The sequence below is a fragment of the Sprattus sprattus genome (assembly GCF_963457725.1).
Source record: "Sprattus sprattus genome assembly, chromosome: 18".
NCBI lineage: Eukaryota > Metazoa > Chordata > Actinopteri > Clupeiformes > Clupeidae > Sprattus > Sprattus sprattus.
The window spans coordinates 28,294,858-28,308,261 of NC_137916.1; the positions used below are offsets into that span (position 1 = coordinate 28,294,858).

A 13,404-nucleotide genomic window follows, 5' to 3' on the forward strand; every position below is an offset into this window, starting at 1 on the left:
TAGTAGATGCACTCTGAGATGGGAGGCGACGAACCGAAGGAACACCTCCCACAGAGCTGAGTGCATGCTGCTGATAGCTTCGTTATGGTAGAGAGAAATGTCATTTCCTGAGGTGAAATTAAAGGTCTAACCACGCCGTTGAGGATCATTGTGTTTCACCCCCTTCCTACTCCTTCTTTCTGTTTTTGCCTTTGTTCTTCTTCTCTCAAAGAAGCAACTGTTGAATTTTTCATAAAGCTTGCTGGGAGCCCTGCTTTCTTTCGCTGACAAGTGTTTGCACAAAACCCAGCACTAAATTCACAAGTGTTCGCCTTGTCTTGGGCACAGGATTGTTTTCTCAGCCGTTGTTTGCTGTGTAATAGATTCTGTGAGGGAAGCATAAATGCAAAATAGCCATAACTCAAGTCCACACTACAAGATAATTGGCATCTGATAGAATATTCCCCTCTATGCTCACACGCGTTGTTGCCTGGCTACTCACGCCATCGCATTGTGATGTGAAAGGCAGATGGTGGAGATCCTGTCTGTAAAGCTAGCTCTGCCAAAAGCACCTTCCTTAATGATGAAAATCTCATTTGTTTCTCGTGACAACTGAGTGTTCAGTTCTGCATATCTCATTTCGGTTGTTATTGGGACTGGCATGCATTTCCAAGGGCACTGTTTTAATTGTTGCATGAAAAGGCAGTTTGTCTCTCGTGTTTAGTTCAGTTTTACATCTCTGGATTAGCTGACGTCTTGAAACCTTGACAGCTTGGTGTTTTATTTTCAGCCCTCGCAAGTCATACAATGATAACTGTACTCCAGTCGTGTTTTTCTCTCATTCAATACATAGTTACTCCACATGTTCTCCCATTATTTATATATGTATATATTAAATAATACACTAGTAGTACAGTATAATTGTATGACTTGCGATGGCTGAAACAAACAGCAAGCAAAACACCAAGCTGTCAAGGTTTCAAGACGTCAGCTAATTCAGAGATGTAAAACTGAACTAAACAAGAGAGTATAGTAATATATAATATAAAGTAATCTTTGTCAACACCAAATAATATTCCTAAGAAGATAGACTGCAACATCCGGGTGTTTTATTATTTTATTCGCTTGTATGTTAATGTTGACGGTATTCCTTCTGTGGAAGAAAAAACTGTGAAGGCAGGTGGCCCAATTCTATGTTTACTGACCAAGGACAGATTGCAGACCTTAGATCATTCATTGTAAAGGCTATCAGTACTATTGATAAGACCTTCTTGCCTGGTAAATTCAAATTGTGGTGCTTGCAGTCTGTGCTTTTTCCACGCGTAACATGGCCTTTGACTGTATATGAAGTTGCTATTTCAGAGGTGGAGAAATCTGAGAGAATCATGAATATAGCAGTTAGAAATGGCTTGGGGTGCCTTGATGTCTGAGTAGTATTGTATGGATAAGGGACGTTGGAGTTACCAATGACCAATGAGTCCAAATGTGGTAAAGCCAGCCTGGAGATGACTTTATCTCAGTCTAAGGATCCATCAATCAAGAACACTGCTCCAAGTTAACAGTGAAAACAGGGAAGAAATGGAAACCACAAGAGGCGGTTCAACATTCTCAAGGCGATTACAGCAATGTGATATGATTGAGCAGGTTCAGTGGAGGAACAGGGTTTGGGTTTGGTGACAGTGGTAGTGGTAAGACTACATTGCTGGAGAGGAGGAAGATGGTAACCAGCTTTGTTCAAGAGCAAGAAGAGGAAACTAGACGAGCACCAGCAGCTTCTCCAGTAAAGCAAGGAGAATGGGTGAACTGGAATAATGTTGACAAAAGGAAAGTCAGCTGCAGAGAATTGTGGGCCATGGCTGCTAACCTCATTAAATTCATTGTTGAAGCTACTTATGATGTTCTCCCAATGCTGCAGAACCATATTTGTCTGGGAATTCCCTGCCCCTTCACTGCATTCCATTTGTTCAGTTGGTCTGGCCAACTCTCAACGGCGCTCCACTTCAGCCACCTGATTGGACAGTCCTTTAACCAATCAGACCAACGATACTATACAACGATACAACGATCGGTAATAAAGCAAACACATATTTTTTCTGTATGAATTGTTCCAGGGCAAGTTTCTGTTCTGTTTTCAAAGAAAACTTGCCTTATCGAAGTTTTGCGGTGCTTCGGCGGCCACCATGTCCAATGTTTAAAAACTCTCCGTGCAGTAGATTTTGTAACGTAGCCGTGGTAAGTTTAAATCCGCCAATGGCGCGCCAGGTAGCCAAAAGCCAGTTTGTGATTGGCTCCAAGGATTCTTGAAATCTTGAAATGAACGGGTATGCAAACTTGGCCAGACCCAGTTCTGAGGCAAAATCAATTTGGCCGGAAGAAGTGGGGCGGGACTTCCCAGACTAGAACCATATAGCTACTGGCTAAAGACAAAAGCTGGAAGTTTTGTACAGGTGGTGGCTCATTAAAACATATTCTACCTGGATGTAAAACCAGCTTGACCCAGGGTCGCTACATGTGGAGACATTATCTGGTTTTAAAAATCATTGGTGGCATACTTATATTCACCTTAATCTACGGGGCATTAGTATAGCTGAAGATGGCATACTTATATTCACCTTAATCTACGGGGCATTAGTATAGCTGAAGATGGCATACTTATATTCACCTTAATCTACGGGGCATTAGTATAGCTGAAGATGGCATACTTATATTCACCTTAATCTACGGGGCATTAGTATAGCTGAAGATGGCATACTTATATTCACCTTATCCTACGGGGCATTAGTATAGCTGAAGATGGCATACTTATATTCACCTTAATCTATGGGGCATTAGTATGGCTGAAGATGGCATACTTATATTCACCTTATCCTACGGGGCATTAGTATAGCTGAAGATGGCATACTTATATTCACCTTAATCTATGGGGCATTAGTATGGCTGAAGATGGCATACTTATATTCACCTTAATCTACGGGGCATTAGTATAGCTGAAGATGGCATACTTATATTCACCTTAATCTACGGGGCATTAGACTAGCTGAAGATGGCATACTTATATTCACCTTAATCTACGGGGCATTAGTATAGCTGAAGATGGCATACTTGAAGCAGCAAATGAGCCCTTATAGATAGTAGTAGTAGTAGTAGTAGTAGTAGTAGTAGAGCTGAAGAACCCGGTTGGATTGGCATTCAGCACTTGAAAGTCTCAGTAAAGCTTGGGTAGGTTGTGAAGTGTATCTGTTGTTGTCTCTGGTATTGACATGTGTCCGACCTAAGCCATCATGAGTATAGAGATGGGCGGGTCTGGGATGCCAGACATCACGGCTGTATTGAGGCCTCTGAAGGTGTTGTGGGCCTTTTAACTAAATACTGATGAAGGAAGGTGCCCACTTGACAACCCCAGTGAAGTGCTCATGGAGCGTCTCTGTTGTTGTTGTTGTTAATAAGTATGGTTAAGTATCAGTATGATGATTTAAGTGCACGCTGTTGTGTTATAATACTTAGGTTGGGTATTGTTGGGTATGAGTTCTTGCATGTGGCAGTGAGAGGTTTGCCTGCTGTGGGAAGTCCCTAACCAAAAGCACAAAGTATTTTCCTAAAGTGTATAACTGAAGAAAAAAAAAGCGTCCTTTGCATCAAAAGAAGAAAGGTTCATCATAGAGAAATAAGGTTTCATTGGCACATCAGATATGAGTTGTCACTTTGTGATTGAAGCTAGTGTGTAATAAATCCATTTTCCACGTGAAGATATACTGATATAATCTTCCTTCCTCCAAAGTGCCTTAAACGCACTATCATTGTGGTGCTAATGATGTCACGGAGTAAAACAACTGCTTAGATCTTTCCCCAAGTGTTTATATCCTAGTGTTGTTAGACTGGTAAAAAGATCTGCTTCTATTCAGCTGTTTGAATGATGCAAGAATAATAGCGTGGGGCTTCGATGACAGAGCTGGCCGATATTAACTTACTTTTCTTCCTTTCAAAATTTTCATTGGCCTCCTTTGACTCTCTAGTCACTTTCCTTCGGTGCTCCATTTGGCATCTTGTTAAAACTGAAAGATGAAATCCCCTGGCCTAGTTTCCAGTGCCGAGGCTTAGTATTATTTGTCAACATCAGATGTTTAAGAGCAGCCTGCGTCTTACCCTCTGGGGACGCGGTTTGAGCCACACTTAATCACTCAAACAGAGCGAGCACAAGGCTTTGCTCCGGCTTTTCAAGGTGGTCCAATTATCCTTATACGACAGTTAGGTCCGGTCGAACAATTTATTAATTTCTGATTGGACAAGAGGCAGTCTGTGAGTGGGGATTTCCTGGCACAACCCCCCGCGTACCCTTCACTGCTAGTAATCACTGTGCGTATTATATTCTTTAAAGGGGTAGGCCCACTACACACGTAGCTAAATGTGATTTTTTTTTTTTAGCTGTACTGTACTCATTTCCTGTCACAATCTTCACTGCTCTGTCAATTAAAGGCATAAAAAGCCAAAAACCAACTCTTTAAAAAAATATAATTCATCCTGATCTGTGACCGGTGCTGACCATAGGCTAAAATGAGTTCATCTGGCACTAGGCAACACTGAGCTGCAGGTTCTCTCCATCCTTTGCACAAGCTAGAGTACGCTTTTCATCAACGTCAGAACATCACTCTCATTGGCTGGAATCTCCGATTTCAAACTTGATGCGTGCTTCAAAAATAGTTTTTATATTTAGGAAATAGCTGGAACTGATATATGATTTATGCAACTGGGACACTAGAAACCTTGTATTACTCTTTCATTTTATACTGTAGTTTATAAAACAATTGGGTTCTATCGCGTTATTTAGCGGTTTCTGATTGGACGAGAGACGTTCCATGAGTTGGATTATCCGTCAACATACCAACAATTTGGGACTTTTCACAGCTAATAATAAATCACTCCGCGATGAAATATTTGCGTTGATGATAACCATTAATTCAAATTTCTGCGGCCTCGGTGGCTACGGCCGAACACCACCCGTGGGATTATCCCTTACCTACCCCACTCCCACTCGTGCTATATTGCTTAAGTAACTGTAGTGTAAAAAATATGCAAAAAACACGCAACACTGAATGTATGACCCCAATCACTGGTATAAACATGCATCTTTGGTGAACCAATCAAAAGTGGACAGCTCTAAGTACAGGTGTGGATGCACCAATCATAATCTAGTGTCTTGAAACTCAATTACTTGGTAATAGAACTTTGGTTGCTGAATCACAGCCATGGGGATATCCTTTACCAATTCCACTCTCACTCGTGTCATAGTGTTTAATTATACTGGTAGTGGCACTAACTACGTGACTTGTTCCTCTTAATTAAAACGTGTTTCATCCACGGTGAAGCAATGCTATGGCAAATTATGTCTTACTCTTTGTGTATTCCTTTTTGTTTGAGTTTTTTCACTTCTTTGCCGTTCTGTTGTTTCCACCCCGATTCTTCTTTAAGTATATTATTATTATTATTATCATAATTTTTTTTTTTAAATTAGCCCAACAGAATTTAAAATGTAATTTTGGGCCTTGACAGGTGGAACAGCTTCCAATTATGCTCTCATTGTTAATTATGTGGAGTCATAAGGTCTGCCTTGAACAATGCTGGTTAATTACATTCATTCTCAGTCCATGAAGGCGCATGTGAAGTGTGTTGTTAATGGAAGAACGTGTGCATGTTTGTAATGCACTGGGAATAGGAAACAAGCTACGGTCCTCCACCATTGTGCTTAATTATGAAAGCGTGTCAAAAAAATGTACCAGGTGGATTCACATGATTTTCTTCCATTTCTTTAAATAGCATGAATTGATTGACAAATTAATTTACATCACCAGATGTTTCAGTAACATTAATACATCATGACTTGTAAAAACATTGAGTTGTGACAAGACAACTCATTCGCAATCATTGATTAAAAGTTGTGCAAACTGTCAATCTGAAGGTGTTCCCTTTTGGCTGTTAAGGAAGGGTATGTGGATTGACAGAGAAGCCAAACAGGGATTCTCTGTTGCTTGTACGACAGACCATCATTCATGTTCTTCCAGGAAATCCAAAAGGAACGTATGCCATTTCATTCAGACAAGAAAATTCAATAGAACACATAAGAGCATGGAAATGGAAGTGAGTGACAAAATAGAAGTCTTTATTCTTGTGCATACCTTGGCCTATGGTGCACTGATGTCCCTGGAAAATGTCGACTGTTCTGAAGTAATGCAATAATAGAATGGGAGATTGTGCCTTCTCCTCGCTGGGGCCACGACTTTGGAACAAGCTCCCGGAAAGTATTAGGGCCTTAGATTCCCTCACTGCTTTTAAATCACACCTCAAAACCCATTTATTTATATCTGCCTTCACCTAAAGTCCTGGTCTCTGTTTTCATTTCTTTTCTGTGTTGTTTTTTTAGAATGCACTGTTTTAATTGCTATTTTTGATTGTTGTTGTGACCATGCTAAGCACCTTGAGACCTCTTTGTATTTTAAAGTGTGCTATAAAAATAAAATCCATTATTAAAATCCATTAATAATAGTGCGAAGAGGGGTCTTTTATTCCTGACCCAGGGGCTGTCAGAAGATTACACAGCGTCTCCTATGAGGACATCTTGTTTGTTCCTATGTCCTTGATAGTCTCGATTAGCAGAGGACACAACCACATATCATATCACATTGTCATCGTGAACTAAATGCCACTGTAAACTGAGGAATGGACACTTTGGTCAATGTGACATTCGGACGGAATATCAATGCCTTCGTCATTCATGAATTCTTCTCGCTGTCATTCAAAACGCTGCATAGTATTACTGCAACAAGAAAGGTAAGGTCAAAATGGAAAATGGCAAATCTGGAGATGAATAGGTTGATTATACATTGGTTTATTCAAGTATCAGTTGGCAAGTCTAAAATGATTATGTTTGACCCTCTAAATATGCATTAATTTCGTTGAGTTTCAGGACTATTTCCTACCAATGACAGTTTAACAAAAAGATCCTACAAAGAGCAGCTAAAGGTGGGTTCAGATATATAACAATAACACTTGATGTGATAAACTGCATAAAGTACTGTCAGCATGCAGTAACTCATTACATGCTAGCATGGGATGTCTGAAAAGATCAGGACATATCAGCAGGCACTTACAGCTTTCTAAACTTTCTTAACCACATGTGATTGATAATTGATCTGTAACGATCATCTGCTTTAAAACTAGCTTTGTCTTGGGATGAGATTGGTTTCTGCCTACCACTTTCAATCAGTCTGAACTAATGGGAGTCAGATCGAACTGGTTCACATATTAACATTCAGTCTTCACTGGACCCTACTTGACTCCAACAACACCACTAGATTGTGTGGTGAAACAGATCCAAGGCATGAAGGAAACACAGCACAGCTGGATAGTTTCATCTCATGAAACTTGAAGTTCTTACATGTTTTTACTAAACCCATCGGTTCAACCCTCTTGTTGCAAGATGCTTCAGTCAACATCGATCACTGAGAAGACACTGCAGAGGATTATGACCTTTTGAATGTAGACTATTCAGTATCACTCCAATACAAGGCCTTATGCAGAGACTCCATGCATAAGGCCTTGTATTGGAGTGATACTGAATAGTCTACATTCAATAGACCATGGTATGATACTGATTCAGACAGCAAATTGTGTGTAATATGCAGACTGGGCAAAATGATCCAAATGAATACACTTTTTTTTTTGGATGACTGATATCATTTTCTGTGGTTTCCCATTTCCCGTTTGAAAAGGGAAGAGCATTTGGTGTGCTATGGCTTTGTGGTAGAACACTAAAGAAGACTCACCCAGAGGACAGGGAACTTTAAACTACTGACACAGAAGAAGAGGAAGAGGCCAATCAACAATACCAAAGGGGTTACGCCAAATAAAAGAGGATCTGAAACTCTGCCTTGAGAAAATAGTCTGGAGTCAGTTTGCCTAAGATTGTATAACGATGATATAGATTCACTTCCCTGCATTAGAATAACTGTCTCTTTGTAGGGGCATGGTGCTGTGATAAAAAAGAAAAAGAAAATAACCTCACTGACTGTCCCCTAAATGTCACTGTGTTCACTTCATGACGTGTATATAAAGGGGTTTCATATCCTGAAAAGGGTTTTGCAGATATATGACATCTTAATCCCCAACACAGGGGCAGTTAAAATGGCAGAGCAATTCAATGAATGATTGAAAAGTCCTTGGCACCTGACCCAGCTGTAGTCAAGGAGATGGTTCCTTCCTATGTCTGCAGTTGGAGCATGCTGCAAAATAAAAATACAACAACAGAAATATATCCAAATCCCTATTACTGAAATGTCATTTCCAGCTACAGTACAATATGGCATATGTCTTTTGCAGTGTTTATATAGGGGTCAAACACATTTTACTGATGGTAAGCGTCTTAGAGTGTGTGGTACCTGAACACTTGAGATATCCAGTTTCTGATTACATAGATCAATATGTGTTTTCTTCCCAGCCCTTGGTGGGTAGAGGTGATGTAGTGCGGAACAGACCTCAGAACCCTGAGAGCATCTGTAAATATTCCAAGGCTGTGAGGATTTGTTATTCGTTATTGTATTTCCAAGTGCTGTTGACATTACAGATGAATATCTAAAAATATGTGCAAGTTAATACCCGTGAGGTAAAGTTCCAGATATCTTGAAGACATATCTTAATGTTGCCTAGTCTGCAAACACCAAAACTGAGATTCTCCCTGTGGAATAAAACACTCTCAAAGAAGCACAGGCGTTCGAAGAACATTAAACTTTATGTCTCAGCTACCTTGACTAATGTCTTTGCGAATGCTATGTCGCTTGCTTGTACATCTTAGTAGGAATTCTGAGACGCAGTAGATAGAGTGAATGTAGAAAGACTAATATATAGATTTATATTTGTTTTGCTGCTACGTAGCTCGCTAAGGGTCAAAAACATACTTCTAACCAAGACATGAACAGAGCTGAAACTGGCAATCAAAGGAGTGGCCTTGACATCATATGAATGTAAGTGTATTTGGATGCTGTCCTGGATGTTCTGCTGGAATATCAATAGCTGACATTTTCAAAAACATTGACAGGGATGTAAATTCATGTGGATTTTTGAGGGAGTACACGGGAAGTTAACATCTCTCATCACTGTCACAAATTGGTACATGAACTATGCGAACACACTGATGAATGAAATTTGCTCACACTTCCTGACAGCAACACGGCCCAGTAAAATAACTTCTCTGATGAAAGACTGAGGTGATGAAATTGTATTGCTATTCCAAACTGGCAAGTCAATATTCTGTCCCATCTGAATGATACGGGTGCGATAGCTGCTGATTGTGAGATAGCAACAATGAGGAGAACTCTCGACACCCCGGCATTCTGCTACCGGGTTCCATTTTGTCAAGACAGAAAGGCTGCTGGGGAACTCAGGTGTTGTCGATGACATGACAATTTGTCACTTTTTTTCTTTCTCATTTGTTATCTTCGTGCTGTGGCTGTCGATACAAATAGATGGACTTTTCAATTCAATTTCACCAAGTCTGAGGTATTGTGATGTACGATTTCAAAGCGCAGAATATTAAAGTGATGAAGAGTGTGTGTGTGTGTGTGTGTGTGTGTGTGTGTGCGGCCTGCTGCACATGTGAGTGAATGAAAAGGCATGTGTGGAGTGTGTTCATCTGCACACGCGTTCATTCGCAATCTAAGTCTGTGTGCCCAAAACAGGTGCAGGTGTGTGTAGGAGACCATGCACTTGAGTCTGCGCGCAGAAATGTTGGTTTGAATCGAAAGTGAATTGATTTCACCAGCTTAATGGATCTTCACAGAGGTGAGTGCCTTCTGAGGTGTTCGCGGTTGGCGATGAAACGTATGATTAGCAGCCAAGCCGGGTCAGAGAGGGTGTTTAATCAGTGTCTGGGGCTACACGCCGCACTCATACTTCTTCAACAGATCCATTCATCTCGGGCCACAGCGAGGGAATCTAAACACTGACTTTGATCGCATTAATGACACGACCACTCTGCCTACTGCTGCTGGGTCTGCCGATGAAAGAGTACTAACCATGGACCCAAGGAGACTCAAACCTGGCACAGCTGTGTTCAGGGAGGGGGAAGTGATGGGTGCACTGGTTAATTTTCTTTAAAACAGCAGCAGCTGTTACATTGATTCCATTTAGATGCTAAAGAAAGTGGTGAATTGACGTGGACCTGTGTGACGAGCATTGCTTGTTTGGCCTGGTCCTGCCAGGAGCCTGTGCTCGTGGGCAGGTCACCATCCGTAAAGGCAATACTGTGGTGCTGAGGAGTGCACCGGGAATATAACGAGCAAACATTTCTAATTAAACTAATTACACAAAGCTTTACCCCCCCCCCCCCCCCCCCCAAACCCAAATAAAAACAAATACCTACTAGAATATTTTTCAGCGATTCATCAGCATTTGATTTATTGTTCTATTCCATGTCGAGAATGGAGTAACATTACCAACGGCCAAGGGCTGATTTATGTCTTTTGGCACGGAACTGAAATGGGTTGGTGTGGATGCCTGTGGAGAATTACAAAGCAATGGGCGCCGTGTGTCTCTGCATGTGTCTGTCTTCGAGTGGGCGCTGCCCTGAGCTGCGGTGCCAGTCCAATATACGCGGGCACCATCTCAGGCGACCTCCTGTTTGAAATTCAAATGAGCCTCTGCAGTGAGGTCGGCGTGACCCGTGTGAGGACCCTGGTGAGGGAGGGGGTGGGGGGCGAACCAGCTGCTCAAAGACTACCAGCCCTCGGGCTACTTTTGAGACTGGTACTGGTGCCACGTCCCTTACTGCCGAGGGTTAACAAGGGCAGGCGCGGGCACTGTTGGGGGACACACTGCTGGCAGCACCCCAACTCGTCCTGTTGTTCTGTGCTCCTCTCCCACTTCTGCTGTTTCAAGGATTCTCGGCAGCTGTCGAAAGTCGGGAACCTCGGCTTTCTATCCCACTTGTCATTCATTGCACTGCCATGCTGATGAATGGCAGGTCAGTGGCATCCAATTTACCCGCATACCAAGAGCAGGTTGTTTGCTCTCTTTGTTCTCTCTCTCTCTCTCTCTTGCTTTCACTCTCTCTCTCTTCATCTTTTCAGGTGACACCTGAGGTCATTCCCTTTAATTTCCCTCCATATTAGTTTTTCATGGGTTATTTGTCCTTACAAAGGAAGGCTTTATTCATCTTTTGTAGCTGGCCCCCACCAGTCAGTTTATTATTGAGTCACACAGCTAACACAGATTGCTTGAAATTCATGAAATATATGAATCTGTCTAGTCATTTATTACGTCTAAATTACGTTGTCATATGTTATATTACAATGATGTTTTTTAAGGTCTCTTTTCAGCTATGCATTCATATCTTTTATTCCAAGACATGTGTCTTCTGTCCTGCAGGCTGGTCTCAGAGTAGCCCCTTTCACACCTGGCATTAACATGTGTCTTGGGTGATCCGATCACAAGTGGATAGTACAGGTGTGCGCTAAAGATGCATGGATATCCGATCACAAGTGGATAGTACAGGTGTGCACTAAAGATGTGTGGAGATCCGATCAGTCAGACCACATTCAGAGTTGGTCTGGGACGCATATGGCCACATTCTTTTAGAATAGAATAGAATAGAATAGAGTAGAATAGAATAGAATAGAATAGAATAGAATAGAGTAGAATAGAATAGAATAGAATAGAATAGAGTAGAATAGAATAGAATATCTTTATTTGTCATTGCACAAGTATAAACGAAATTGAGGTAGCAGCTCTCAGACACAAAAACAATACAAATATAGATTGAACTACTATAAATACTTAGCTTAAGTAAAAACAAGTAAAAACACAAGACATATTTCACAACAGAGAGACAAATGCAGGTCATTTTTGGGCATTGTTAAGTGCTTTTAGCAGTGTGTACACGAATGTGTCCTGGGCCACATCGACAGACTGCCTACTCAACTGCCCTCCTCTGTGTAAGTGCGAGTACGTACTTATTTACACGCAAATGGCATCATACTAAAAAAAAGTACATTGTTCTTCTTTATACATTTTTCATTAAAACCCATATAGATATATTATGAGTGCAACAACCATCATGGGGAATAAGTCCAGTCTATATTGTTATTATTTGTTGTTGTTCTTCTTTTCCTGCAGACTAGGCCTCCAGCCTGTTAAAAGCAACGCATTTTGTCTTTGCAAATGGATGTTTTGCATATAGAGAGGGGGAAATGTGATCCGATCCCAAGTTGTCATTCGAGACGCATTCTAATGCCAGTTGTGAACTGATATACTCTCTTGTCTGCTGTACGAGTGTTTTGAGAATTTGTAAAGAACCCACTTTTCAAAAGAACCCTTTTGCAAGGTTCAATAGAAACATCTCAAGAAAAGTAAATGTCTTGAACCTAAAGATCTAAAAGGAACCTTTACCACAGCAAATATAGGTCTTCATCCAACAGTTCCAAGCATACCCTTTGAACATTCTCCTGTGGGTACACACATGATCACTCTGTCAGTGATTGTGGTATTTGGGAAATAGAAATGATTGGTGATTGTATCTGCCTGATTGTATTTTGCTGCTAGATTGCAGTTGATATTTGGCTAAGCTGGTTACTCACAGACATACTAAGTGGTAGAAGTGGTCTCAACCTGTACTTCAGCACTTTTACCACTAGAGAGCGACCTCCAGGACTGGCACAAAGAGACAGTCACCTGGATAAAGACCACATTAAGAGACAACACTCTTTACCTTAAATTTTACCTCCCCTATTTCATCCAATCACTCTCACTGTCTCTCTCACACACACACGTGGGCGCGCGCATATTCGTGCTAGTTGTTGCATTGGTAACCATGTAACTGGCATAACCTTTGAGATATACCCTTCGCTTTGTGAAGTACAGAGTAGGTTACTGCAGTATCAAACATCATATAGGCTGACATCTACACTGTTTCATTTAAATGCAACCTGTTCCATTCCCTGTTTCCCATAACAAACATGCCATTATTCTTACTAAAGCTCAACCGTTAACGAAAACAAATCAGCTGGGAAATATTTGCATGTTGCTAAGGACGTCTACTGAACGGAGTCCATGACATCATCCAGTAAACAATGCAAATAACCTACGAGTTTAAAGGAAAAGTTGTCAGTGTGTGTCAAGTGGTAAGATCTGATCCAGTCCGAATGGGTTATTCTGTCTGTCTTCTGTCATGACTTTTCATCACCTCCCACTATTGCAAAAGAGAACTGACCTTTGTGAAATGTTAAGACTAAAATTGGCTCAACTACACACATTTTCCGAATGTAGAATTTCAGACGTATAACTGCACTGCAGAACTGAAATAAATCAACAAGTGAGATACATGCCCTTGCCTTAGTGTCTAACCACATATTTTCATAGTAACTCCGCCTTTTTTTACTTTTG

The 13,404-nt window shown here is 41.1% G+C and overlaps 1 protein-coding gene across 1 annotated transcript in view; it reads left to right on the forward strand.

Moving 5' to 3' along the window:
* The window catches only part of card11 (caspase recruitment domain family, member 11), a gene marked incomplete at both ends in the record, with an annotated part of 59,523 nt that overhangs the window by 12,541 nt on the left and 33,578 nt on the right, over positions 1-13,404 (forward strand). The window contains 2 exons of the mRNA XM_080856278.1: positions 10,580-10,701; positions 11,458-11,549. Of these exons, the coding sequence (XP_080712404.1) occupies positions 10,580-10,701; positions 11,458-11,549 (214 nt within the window). The remainder of the gene's footprint in view (positions 1-10,579; positions 10,702-11,457; positions 11,550-13,404) is intronic.